Source organism: Sorex araneus, chromosome 4, assembly GCF_027595985.1.
Source record: "Sorex araneus isolate mSorAra2 chromosome 4, mSorAra2.pri, whole genome shotgun sequence".
NCBI lineage: Eukaryota > Metazoa > Chordata > Mammalia > Eulipotyphla > Soricidae > Sorex > Sorex araneus.
This window is the reverse complement of record NC_073305.1, coordinates 13,095,026-13,108,360: the sequence shown is the minus strand read 5'-3', so window position 1 is coordinate 13,108,360 and position 13,335 is coordinate 13,095,026. Positions and strand designations below refer to the sequence as shown.

General features: G+C 48.4%; 1 protein-coding gene across 1 annotated transcript in view; it reads left to right on the top strand.

Moving 5' to 3' along the window:
- Nucleotides 1-13,335, top strand: part of ACP3 (acid phosphatase 3) — an 81,933-nt gene that overhangs the window by 48,222 nt on the left and 20,376 nt on the right. Inside the window, exons 7-10 of the mRNA XM_055135046.1 lie at nucleotides 5,942-6,040; nucleotides 6,955-7,047; nucleotides 9,134-9,266; nucleotides 12,344-12,426. Of these exons, the coding sequence (XP_054991021.1) occupies nucleotides 5,942-6,040; nucleotides 6,955-7,047; nucleotides 9,134-9,266; nucleotides 12,344-12,426 (408 nt within the window). The remainder of the gene's footprint in view (nucleotides 1-5,941; nucleotides 6,041-6,954; nucleotides 7,048-9,133; nucleotides 9,267-12,343; nucleotides 12,427-13,335) is intronic.

Here is a 13,335-nt window from a genome sequence, read left to right as displayed (position 1 = left end):
GTACTTAGGAATTATTCCTGGCAGTTCTTGGGGGACCATATGGGATGCGGGGGCATGAACCTGGGTTGGTCACATGCAAGACAAATGTCCGATCCATTGTAATATCACTCTGGTCCCGTGTGCATAGTATTTTAAAAATAATCTGCCTAGAGCTGGGGAGATAGAATAGGGGTTAAGGTAGTTATTTCACCTTTGGTCAATCCCAGTTCAACCCCCCCCCCCCCCGCACCACATGGTCTCCCAAGAACAGCCTGACATGATCCTGAAGACCCCAAGCATTGCTGCACTGGCTCAGGTGACCCCCAGCACCTAACAGCACCTCTGGCCCTTGCATTGAACCAGTAGCTCAGTTGGCTGCAAATAGCTAGGATGCACCCACCCACCCCCACACACACCGCCCCACCCCATAAGACCTTCTAAACACTGCCTGGGATGCCATATTCATTACAACAACGATCACGATCATGATATCCCGTTAATCACGATCTCTCGGGCGGGCTCAGTAACATCTCATTTCGTCCTTTCCCTGAGATCTTAGAAGTCTATTTCGACTTGGCCCTCCTAACGATGTTGCACTGGGGGCTCTTCAGGGTCAGGGGAATGAGATCCAGCTTGTTACTGGATTTTGCGTATGAATACACCATGGGAAGCTTGCAAGGCTGTCCCATGTGGGCAGGAAACTCTCAGAAGATTGCCAGTTTCTCCCAGAGGGAGAAGTAGGCTAAAGATATCTGCTTCTGAGAGCTTACTTTTAAGTCTCTCTCTGGATGTTGGCCGTTGCTGGGATTACACACACCTGGGTTCCTCTGCCGGTACCTTCATGCATGAGGCCTGTCCAAACGTGTGGAGAGGGGCCTCCAGCATGGCTGCAGCTAGGTTCTGGTGGTCTTCGGCTGCCGGGAGCCCTGCTCGGGGTGGGGACGGAAGCTGGAGCCCATCCCCTCAGAGGGGCCCCGGGGAAGACAGCCAGGCGTGCGGGCAAGAGACTCTCTTTATCCATTACAACAACAAAGAATAAAATTAATAACCTGCCTAGATCACTTCAGCAGGCAGCCAAGTTCAACCTGACAGAGGCTGAGAGAAAGAAGCTCCCAGGTTATTGACATGGGGGTGGTGATGGGACTTTCTGAGGACTCTGTACCCTCTCCAAAGCAAGAAGTGAGCGTGTCAGGGATGGAATGTAAGGCAGGGTGAAGGAAACGGGTGGAAGCAGCAGACTAAGTAGGACCATCGCGTTTGCACGAGATTGAGGCTTCTCAGGACGCCTGGGCTGGCCCTGCTGGGTGATGCCCCCGGAGAGGAAATGCACTTCTTTGCACCCGAGAAATTGACCTCACTGTGGACTTGAGACTTCCCCCTAAGAGCTGTCTAGAAGCAGGCTAGCCCTATCAACCTCCCCTTAGGTAAAACTATTCGAACAGAGTCTTTGTTTGTTTCCTAAAAAAAGTACTTTTTTTAGGAAAAAAAGGGCTTTAGCACAGCAGGTAGGGCATTTGCCTTGCACGTGACTGACCCGGGTTCGATTCCCAGCATCCCATATGGTCCCCCGAGCACTGCCAGGAATAATTCCTGAGTGCAGAGCCAGGAGTGACCCCTGAGCATCGCCCAGTGTGACCCAAAAAGCAAAAATATAAAAAATAAATAAATAAATACATAGGATGAGTTATACCTCTTTCTTTCCCAGAATCAGAAGTGGTCATCATTATTCATGATCTTAAGAACTAATGCCTATTTTTCTCCTTCCTCCAAAAGAATAAAATCCCCTTTTGTGACCATCTCTTCTACAGAGACAAAAGCTGAACAGCAGAGGCCAGAGAGATAGTACAGAAGCTAAGGTACTCGCATTCCACATAGTCAAGTCAGGTTTGATCCCCAGCACCGCCTTGGACGCTGAGCTCTCCCGGGGTGATTTCTGAGCACAGAACCAGACGTAACCCTTAGCACCTCTGTGGTGTGGCCAAAAAGGTGGCCTCCCAACAAAAACAAGAGAAAAGAAAGAGAAGTTGAGCAGCCGCATGACCTTTTACCAGCATCGTTTCTGAAAGGGCATTGCTAGGTTATTTACTAAGGGGAACACGAGTTTGTGAGACGAGGAAGGCACACAGAGGAAGAGACAGGAGCAAGCGAGATTTTTCTCCCTGTGGCTTCCAGCCTCCCATTAAGAGAAACGCAACAACAAGAACCACTAGAGAACCGCACAATCCATCCATTCACACTATTGCTCCCAGAATTGTGCTCAGTGCTATGGAGACATAGAGCAGAAACACCAGACCTCTCTTTTTCAACTGTTGGAAATAAGGAGATTGTCATGGACGAAATGTCCAGATGCCCCACAGCTGGAGGGGGTGCCCGGTGACTCCCAGGACAGACTGTACGTGCTGGAAGTCAATAGGATGGGCTGCTTGGGGAATCACCAAAGGGAAGCCATTCAAGTCTCTCTCAAGAGTGTGAGGGCTTGAACCTGACCTTCGAGGAGGGAGTGGCAAGGAGAGAGGCCACCCCCAAAACATGGTAGTGTGTGCCAGTGGCAAGGGTTAAACCTTTCCGTTTACTAAGAAGGAATGGAAGATTAGGCTGGGCACACGTAAAGGAGTCCAAATCCGATAACCAGAAGGAATCTCGAGAATGAGTGGCCCTGTGGTGGAGGAGGAAGGAGGGCGGGTTCCTTGAGTCACCTCTCTGTACCCAAGTGACCTTTTCTGAAAAATAAGAACAATTTCCACTGATTTTATTTTTTTCTTAAATGAGGACTTGTGAAGTGGCCTTCAGGGTGGAATAGAGAAGACTCGATCAGTTCCCGACTGGAGAGAGGTTTGGGTGGTGACTCTAGTTGATGATGCTCTCCATGTGTCAGACGAGAAGGCCCAGTTGGAAGGATTCAGACTAGACTTTGTTAGGTCTGATCACAGGCTCCTTCCCTCAACACCATCCAATCTCTTCAATGTGGAAGATTCGTGCATGCACATTTAACATAACACACAGAAATGAACATAGTGGATATAAAACCAGCATGGGGCAAAGGTAGCTCAGTGGCCTAGAGTGACTGCATCATACGGATGCGGTCGAGAGTTCTATCCTCAGTGCCACCACATGTGCCCCATGCTATGCTGGCAGCTCTGCCTTCTGTGCCCTGTGGCTGTGCTGTCTGATTCCCAGCCATGCCTGGTCTGTTCAAGCCACAGCCCACTGAGCTCATGTGCAAGCACCAGAGGGACTCTGTGACACGACAGCCAGAATGCGCACAAGGTCACAACACAAGAGTATGCAAACTCTAGGGAGCACCTGGCCTTAGTCTTTGAAACCCGGCAGCAAATGACTGCATGTGTCCACACCAGGCAGGGGTGCAGGTGGCTTCCACTCATCACAAAGGCAACAACAAATGGGAAAGCACCGGGGAGCAGCTAGCATCTATTTCCCTGTGTCTTACCCCTGTGGTGAGTGGGACCCTGAATCATTTCTGTGAGCCTGGCTTGGAAGGAGATGATGCTGGAGCCTTGGAAAATGCCTGCAGGAGCCAGTCAGGAAGGAGAAAATACAGGTGTGTCACTTACTGGTAAAGGTATCAGGGGTGAGGCAAGATGGGCCCAGGATTGGGTTCATCAGTAGAGTCTCACTTGGCATGCGTGAGGCCCTGAGTTGGATCCCCAGTGCCACACACAAACCATCAAGACAAGCTGACACATACAATTAGCAGTGACAGTCATCAAGCGACTCGTTTACAAAAAGAACTTTTTTCTAAGTTAGCTATTAATATGTCTGACCTGTTCTAGGTGTGAACAGTACAGCCCTGGATACAGGGAGCAAGATTGAGTTTCTTGGTTATTCTTGAGTTTCTTGGTTGTTCTTGAGTTTCTATTGTGTGGGGAACCTCTGGATGATAGGGAAGTGAATATTTCAAGAAGTCGTTTGGGGAACCGTGAGTTGCTTGCAGGAGATGAGACCTGGTGTGTGGGCATGACTGGGGCAGAATGGGCAATGGTGAGAGGGCAGGGGTTGTGTCCTGGGCAGGTCCCACGTAGGGAAGGCTCTTGCCCAGCCTTTGTGCTCAGAAAAGAGCTAACAGGAGTCAGTCAGGGGGATGACTGGGGAAGTGAGTCTCAGAGAGTTCTGGGGGAATCACAGGAGCTAGGATCCTATTCCAAGGTTGATGGATAAGCCCAGAATGGCAGGGCCTGACTGATGGGTGCAGGTGAGTGCTGCTGAAAGGTAAAGTGGAGAGGACCAGGTTGCTGATGTGGGGATGAATGCGGACGTGGGAAGGATGGTGCCAGGTGGGGAAGCCCCTGCAGTTGGATGGAGGCTTGGGTGGGGAGGGCACAGTGAAGATTAAGGTGGCTCAGAAAATGTTTTGAGCGCAATCAAGCCGAAGGAGTTTGTCCAGGAAGCAGGATGACCCATTTTGTCATTAAGAAAGGTAGAGCAATGACAGAAGGACTAGTAAAAAGGAAGAAGTTGAGCTCAGCTTGTTTGCATTTGTTAGCTCTGAAGAAGGGCTGGGGTGGCTCTAAGGGCTGAAGTGTGTGTCTCACACGTACAGGGCCTAGGTTTGGTCTTTGGCCCTGCTGTGTATATACCCAGAACAACTGGGTATAGCCCTGGAGGCTCCTAGCACTGCTGGGGGGGGGGGGCTCTCCCCCAAATATAAATACAAGTGTAAATAAATTACAGAAGAGAAGTATCTAAGTGTTGATACCCACCGGAAACCAAAAATACAGGACTAGCCCCGGATGAAAATAAGGGCAATGAAATAAACTTAGTAGTCACCAACCAATGGGTTATATTCAAAACAATACAAGACTAGGGTGAAGAGTTAACACAGAGGTTTAAGGTAGCTCCCTTGCATGTGGCCAACCCTGGCTTGATCCCTGTACATTTGATTCCCCCAAGCACTAGTAAGAGTGACCCCAGAATACCACCAGGTGTGATATAATCCCCTCCAAAAAAACAAGAACAAGCAAAAAAGTAAAAATATATATAATTTTAATGTGACAATCATAATTATATATTCTATATGCTATAATTATATCTTATATAACATATATTACATATGAAATATATATAATTATACTTGTCACAGTTAAACTCACTTTATCTTCATAATAGACTCTTTTTTAATGCACTGGAAATCAAACTTGGGCTCCATACATGCAAGTGCTCTATCTAAGCCATATTCCCAGCCCCTATAATAGATTTTTAAATATAATTTTATTCCATTAAACATGTGCCCTTATTTTACAATTCTGCAGTTTGCAAAAATAAAGCTTTGGGGGCTGGAGTGATAGCACAGCGGGTAGGGCGTTTGCCTTGCACGCGGCCAACCCGGGTTTGAATCCCAGCACCCCATATGGTCCCCTGCGCACCGCCAGGAGAATTCCTGAGTGCATGAGCCAGGAGTAACCCCTGTGCATTGCTGGGTGTGACACAAAAAGCAAAATAAATAAATAAATAAATAAAGCTTTGACTTTGATTTGTTGAGCTTCTTTCCAGAACCTCTGACACATCTCTGTGTGTGTGTGTGTGTGTGTGTGTGCGCGCACGCGCACATGCGTGTGTCTGTGTCTGTGAATTCAGGTGTGCATCTAGCCACTAGAAATGATGGGCCCTAGAGAAGCCAGGTCACCATCCCGCTATGCCATGGAGAACTAACAGCATCCACAGCACAGTTAAATTTAGGCAAATTTATAAAAGAGACCATTTTAAATTCTGTGCAGATACCTCATGCTTTAAGACCAGTAGACCATTTACTTTTTTCCCCCTCAATTTTAGAACTTCCATTCAACTCACAACACATTGATATTAAACAATAAAATCCTTTACTCAGGTGGCTTTGTACCTAATGAGGCTTGAAATACGGGTGTAACTTCCTTAGTTTCCCTCCAACACCCCCACAAATCCCTCTCCTGGTTATTAAAAGGATTTATGGTTTCTCTTTCATCCTCAGTTACTATACCTGCCTTTCCGAAACTGTCCTCGTTTTGAAGAACTTGAGAATGAAACTTTGATCTCAGAGGAGTTTCAGAAAATGCTGGATCCTTATAAGGTAAAAAAGTAGAGTTAAAATCAGGAACCAGAGAGAGAGAGTACAGAAAGTAAGGCACTTGCCTTGCATACAGTCAACTCTTGTTTGAGTCCTTGGCACCTCATCTGGACCTCGGAACAGAGTCAGGGATAAGTCTGAGCACCGCCAGGAGTGACCCAAAGAACAAATAAATTGGAGGGCTGGAGTGATAGCACAGCGGGTAGGGCGTTTGCCTTGCACTCGGCCGACCCGAGTTCGATTCCCAGCATCCCATATGGTCCCCTGAGCACCGCCAGGAGTGATTCCTGAGTGCATTAGCCAGGAGTAACCCCTGTGCATCGCCAGGTGAGACCCAAAAAGCAAAATAAATAAATAAATAAATAAATGGTCCCAAGGGGCCGGAGCGATAGCACAGAGGGTAAGGCGTTTGCCTTGCATGCGGCCGACCCGGGTTCGATCTCCGGCATCCCATATGGTCCCCCAAGCACTGCCAGAGTGATTCCTGAGTGCAAAGCCAAGAGTAACCCCTGTGCATCGCTGGGTGTGACCCAAAAAGCAAAAAAAAAAAATTGGAAATATAATTAAAATTTTAAAAAATTAAATAGGCTGGAAAGGTAATACAGGGGTTAAGGTATTTTCTTACATCCTGCTGACTCCAGTTCGAATCCCCAGCACCACGTATGGTCCCCTGAACTCCACCAGGAGTCTCTCCTGTGCGTAGAGCAAGGAATAGCCCTGAGCTCTGCCAGGTGTGGTCCAAACCCCACCTCTACCCCTTCCCAAAAAGCAAAAGAATGATGCTGGCATCCAGTGGGGAATACTCAACCCCCTTCTCTGTCCACACAACATAGAACTATCCCATCTTAGATGTCACTCCCTCGTGCTGTGCTTCAAGAACCCAGGTAAAAGTCATCGTTGTTCCCTTTGTGTTTCAGGATTTTATGGAAACTTTGCCCAAACTTTCAGGATACCAGGGACAGGACCTCTTTGGAATTTGGAGTAGAATCTACGACCCCTTGTTTTGTGAGGTAAAGGAAACTCTCCAATGTCAGCTTTGGAGATTTTCTAATTTTCTAACTTCCCCAATGCTGAAACACGAATGCATTTTCTTGGAGGGCATGTATTTCTTCTATTTCCTTTGACTTAAAACATAATTTAACAGTTTGTTTGATAGTCACTTGAAAGTTCTGACTTTTCTCTTTCTTATTTTCACCTCTTAGAAACCCCCCCAGCAAAATTACTTTTGTTCTGTGCCTTGTCATTTTACACTTCTTAGGCACTCACATGGGAGTGCTGGCCGCCAGGCACAAAATTTCATGATGACGTTGAACATGATCTGGCACCTGGACATATAGGGAGAAATAAACAAGCCCATTTGCAGCTGGAATGTTGACATGGGCTTATCTGGAAAATATCTCTTCTTCGCTGTCAAAGGCAGATTCAGTAGCCTTTGATTGCTTTTTATTTGTTTTTTTGTTTATTTGTTTGCTTTTTGGGTCACACCCGGTGATGCCCAGGGGTCACTTCTGGCTCTGCACTCAGGAATTAGTCCTGGCGGTGCTCAGGAGACCATAGGGGATGCTGGGAATAAAATCCGGGTTGGCCGCTCAAGGCAAACGCCCTCCCCGCTGTGCTATGGCTCCAGCCCCCTCAATAGCCTTTGAAACTGGAAGAATCACTGGAGTTTTTCCAAGGCCATCACAGCATTTCCTCCACCCTTCTCTTCCTTTTGCTGCTGTTGTTGTCACGGTGACCAAGGGTGGCACACACTAGATCACAGTGCCCCTACACTTGGCCGTGGTACTTGCCAGGTTAAGTATGCAAGGGGCGCACCCAGGCCAAACACTTTAGTTGCAATGTTCACAAATGTTCTCACTGGGGGAGGAGGAGGTCACATTCCTGGCCACAGTGCACACGCATCTGTACTGCTTAAGTGCCAGAATCACATATTCTTTCGGGCGCCACCCTGGGCTGCCCAGAATAGAGTCAAATTGACCCAAACATATGCTTTCTCCCCAATAGTTTCACTTGTATCATCCCATTGTTTCAAGACTGGTTTGTTTGCCTGAATAACTTCTCAACGGACACCAGGACATATTTTGGTTGACAGGCTCTATTTTCTTTTTGCTTTCTCCTTCCCTGCAGCTGGATCTGGGCTATTCCGTGTCACAGTCATGGTGCATGTGTCAGGGGTCCTTTTCATCACTCTGCCACCTCTTCCCTCTGTGGGCCTCTCTTCCTCCCTTTGGCCTGTACTTCCGTAAGTCGACACTCTCTCTCTCTCTTGCAATTTTTGATGCTGGAGACCCGTCTCCATGGTAGGCCACAAATATTGACCCAATGTCTCTGTCCTTAAGGTGAGGTTTTGGTCTCTAGTTCACAAGTATTTGCCAAGTGCCTCTAGCCTGTGAGAGGCAGGCTTTCCCTAAGAGCCAGTGCACAAGAGACTGAGGGGAGCAGCGTGTGTTGGAGAAGGCTCTGGGTACGCCTTGTTTCCTATGGTTGTTCTTTCAGGCAGTTCAGTCAGCACCCAAGGAAACATGCCCTAGGCCTGAGAGATGTTTTCAGGCCCACAGGTGCACATTAAATTTCCTCAACTTGGGGCCGGAGCGATAGCACAGCGGGTAGGGCGTTCACCTTGCACGCGGCCGACCCGGGTTCGATCCCCGGCATCCCATATGGTCCCCCAAGCACTGCCAGGAGTAATTCCTGAGTGCAAAGCCAGGAGTAACCCCTGAGCATTGCTGGGTGTGACCCAAAAAGAAAAAAAAAAAAAAAAAAATTTCCTCAACTTTCACCAAGGCCTTGCCCTACTGCACTGCGCCTTCTGCAGAACCTAAATATTCTTCAACCCAGAGTTTAGCCAGAGGCTATGGGTGGGTAGGAAGAAAGGAAGAAACACCTTTATTCTGCGGGTCCTTTTCTTGAAAATACCATGATGATGTGTCCGTTGTAAAGTTTTCTAAAAGAGAAACTTGGCAGAATCCCACAGTCTGAAAGAGAAGAAAAAGTCAACCAAGAGGACGCTTAGACACACACACACACACACACACACACACACACACACACACACACACACACACACACACACTTGCCCCTCTTTTCTCACTGCAGGATGTTCACAACTTCACATTACCCTCTTGGGCCACCGAAGACACCATGACCAAGCTGAAGGAATTATCGGAGCTGTCCCTCCTGTCCCTCTATGGTGTTCACAAGCAGAAGGAGAAATCTAGACTTCAGGGGGGTGAGTTGGAGAGCAGGGTGGGGGGGAAGGATATGTTGACTGGGTGGTTGAGTGGTGTGTGTGTGTGTGTGTGTGTGTGTGTGTGTGTGTGTGTGTGTGTGTGTCCCAAGCCCACCAACAAGCGGCTCAATGACCTAAAACAAGTCACCTACCCACACCTGCCCAGTTTGCTTTTTTAAAATTTTATTTTATTGTTTTTGTGTACAGTATTCTTTGATTTTTTTTTTTTTTAGTTTGGGGCAGGGGGGACACGCTAGTGGTGTTTGAGGGCATCCCTAGTGATGCTTCCGGGACTGCAGGGAGACCTCTCGCATGAATACCTACTCCCTGGGTCTTGAACAGCATTCCGACCCTGACTTGCTAGGGCTCTCACGCTTGGCTGCTGCCCGCCAGAGACCACATTCTTTCCTTCCCGTGGCTCCTCTCGTGCAGCAGAGCCCATGGGGTCACACCTGGACACAAGCAGCCAGGCCAGGCATTGAACTCCGGCCTCACTAGCTCACAACTCCACCGTGCTCCACTGCTGAGCTAGCCTGGAACCTCAGTCTTTTTTGGTTTTTGTTTTGTTTTGTTTTGTTTTGTATTTTGGTGGGGCACCCAGAGGTGCTCAGGGATTACTCTAGTAATAATTCTTGGGGCAAGGATGAATGAGAGGTTACTGAGCCCACTCGAGAAATCGATGATTAACGGGATTTCGTGATTCGTGACTATCACTCCAGCCCCACCCCTCAGCCTTCTGACACCTGAGGACCAACCAACCACGGGTCTGTATTTGAAAGTCCCTGGGCTTCACTGGGAATGCTGCTGAGTATGGAAGTTGGCTCTCCTGGGCTCCACATGCGCCAGCTCGTTCCTGGGGCACCAGGTGTCAGCGGCGTGACTGGGCTCCATCCCCTGGTGGAGGCAGGACCCCAGACGCTTTTCCCCCAACCTGGTCCCGACAGCCTTAGGTGTTGGCATTTCCTCACAGCACAGTCCAGGGACCAACAGCGCCAGCATCCCTCCCCCAGCCTAGAAACATGCTCTCAGGCCCCAGCTTTTACATTAGAATCTGCATTTTATTTATTTATGTGATTTGGATTTGGGAGCCACAGCCAGCCATGCTGGGCGCGTGGAGGGGAGTTGACTCCCAGCAGCGCCCAGGATCAAGATCAATCCCATATAATACAAGCACCTAAGCCTCTGGTCTATCTCACCAGCCCAGAATCTGCATGTTAATAAAACCCCAAGACAAGAGTGCGCCTGTATATCACAGTTCCAGGAGCACTCCTCCTGGCGCAGGAAGCAGTGGAGACCAATACAGAGAGCCAGGCAGGCAGTTTCTCCTCATTGGTGCAGGTGTCCAGGAATAAAAGATAGGGTTGTCCCTGCTCCCTCGAATAAATCGATGAACAACGGGATGACAGTGACACTGACAGTGTCCCTGCTCCCCACCCACCCATGGCAATAGAGCTGGCATTCTAGGGAAGTCCCTTCCCCAATCTGGGCCTCAGTTTCCCCCTCTGAGAAGTATACTCAGGTTTGGTCAAAGCCTGGTGCCCTCTTGGACTTGGAGCCCCGAGCCAGTGGGCAGTTCTCTTGTCCTATTTCCTGGAGGAAGTTCACTGCTACTGATAAGCCCACAGATTATCTCCCGTGCCAAAGCACAAACTCAGTCTTATTGTTCGGATCTGGCTAGACCAGAGGGACACGTCAGTGACATGCTTTTCGGGTGAGGAAGCAAGCTGGACAGGGTCCTGCAGAGAAAACACTCATTGTCTGGGCCCCGCAGTGAGGAATGTCCACGCGGTGTCCAGCAGCCTTGCCAAAACTGCCATTTCATCCATGACAATCAGGAAGAACACTTCGATAAAAACCTTCTCCCAGGCCCTCACTGCATGCACATCCAGTCAGAAGCTTGGGAAGACCTGCTAGCTCCCAGATCTATACAAGTAGAAATCTCTTCTTGTTCCAGTCTGGGTGAGGGAGCGTGGGGGAGGGGGGAGGGAGGGAGGGGGGGTTGGCAGTTCAAATCTAGCCCACTGCTTTTTTTTTCTCTATCAGTTTTTGGTTTGGTTTGGGAACTCCACCCGGCAGTATTCAGAGTATGCTCCTGGTTCTGTGCTCAGGGATCCCTCCTGGCAGACCTTCCCAGTGCCGGAAATCAAACCCGGATCAGCTGTATGCAGAGCAAGCACTTTACCCACTGCACTACTCGCCGGCCCTCAACTTTGTTTTGTTTTGTTTTTTAAATTTTGGGGGCCATACCCAGAGGTGTTCAGGGCTTACTCCTGGCTCTGCTCAGGGATCACTCTGGGTGGTGCTCGTAGAACTAAATAGGGTACTGGGGATGGAACCTAGGTCAGTGACATGTGAGGCAAGCGCCCTACCCACTGTACTATCCCTCTGGTCCCTTTTCTCTATCAAACAGCACCGAAAGCCAGCTCTGTTCCTTAGTCCAGGGAGTATCTAGGATGCGACTTCTTATGCTGCCAGCCACGAGGGGACATCTCTGACAGACCACATGACCCACCTAGCCAAACCACTGGCTCTTAACCCTTACTGAAGGTGTTTCCCAGGCCCTGACCTCGTTGAGTCCAGGAGTTAGGGAAGCAGAGCAGATGTATTCATGTTGGTGCAGATGTAATGAATTGTGTGTCAAGGAATTAGATGCTACTAGCTCTCTACTCCCTGCAACATTGTGGTCTCATGACTAATGCCAGTATTTGGGACAGGGCTGTATGTAGGTCAGCAGTGGAACATGTGCCTCACATGTGTGGCACCTGGAGTTCTCGTAATATGAGCTTCCACAAAACCCCGTATGTTGGAGCTCTTGTGTTCCGATTCAGCCATCCATTCCAGGCTGAGTGAGTCTCTTGAACGTTTCTGGGCCTCAGTTTCCCTATCTTTAAATTGGCAGCAGAAGTTGATAAGATAGAGTCGCACCCAATGCATATCTACCACTCCACCCAACCTAGTTCCTTTCCTCACTTCTAAACTCTTGAAAATTGTGGCAGAGAGAATCAACCTAAAGCATCTGGACAGAAGTATAAGCCCATGTGCGGCTCCATTTCACCACTGGTCTCTCCTTCTCTCAGGCGTCCTGGTCAAAGAAATCATCAACAACCTGATGAGTGCAACTCAGCCATCGAACCGCCGCAAACTCGTCATGTATTCGGCGGTAAGTTGTTTTGCTCCCCCTGAGTATCCGTTTGTTCAAGGGTTGGAGCAGGAAGCATGGCCTTAACACTGCTGCCAACACCCTGGAGAGTAGACACCTACTCTCATCAAATTTAAGTTAAAACATAATTCTTCCACTCAAACAATTGTCGCTCTGTTTTTGGTTTGGGGGTCACACCCAGTGGTGCGCAGGGATTACTCCGGGCTCTGTGCTCAGGGATCACTCCTGGAAGTGCCATGGGGACCATTTGCGGTGCCGGGGATCCAACCCTGGTTAGGGCTGCATGCAAGACAAATGCCTTATCCCCTGTACTAGCTATGCAGCCCCAGACATTATCATTCTTAAAACTGACAACAAAGCACAAACTCTGCAAAGAGCTGCCTATAAAAGCCACACAAACAAATTCTGCTGCCTCAGAGAAGGGAAACATTAGTCTATTTTGACCCTTAACGCAGCATGGTTCCCAAGAATCTCTGGGTGTATCCAACACCAAAGCCAAAATAAATTAATTTTAGGGGCTGGAGAGAGAGCACAGCAGGCAGAGTGCTTGCCTTGCATGTGGCCAACCTGGGTTCAATCTCCAACATCCCATATGTTCCCTTGAGCACTGCCAGGAGTGATTCCTGAGTGCCAAACCAGGAATAACCACCAGGTGTGGCCCATAAACAAAAAAAAAATAATTTTAAAATACAACCTAACATTATCTTCTACAATCTTTTAAAATTTAGTGAAAACCCATAAAACATTTTCTATGGGGAAAGTCATGTAATAAAAATCAAAGATTTGGTTCAGTTTCCCTTTCTTTTGTTTCAGACTCCTATGATCTTAATTATATCACTTAATTTCTCTAGATCTCAATTTATCTATCTTTTAAAAGGAAATAGTCATACATATGCAAATCTCACAGCC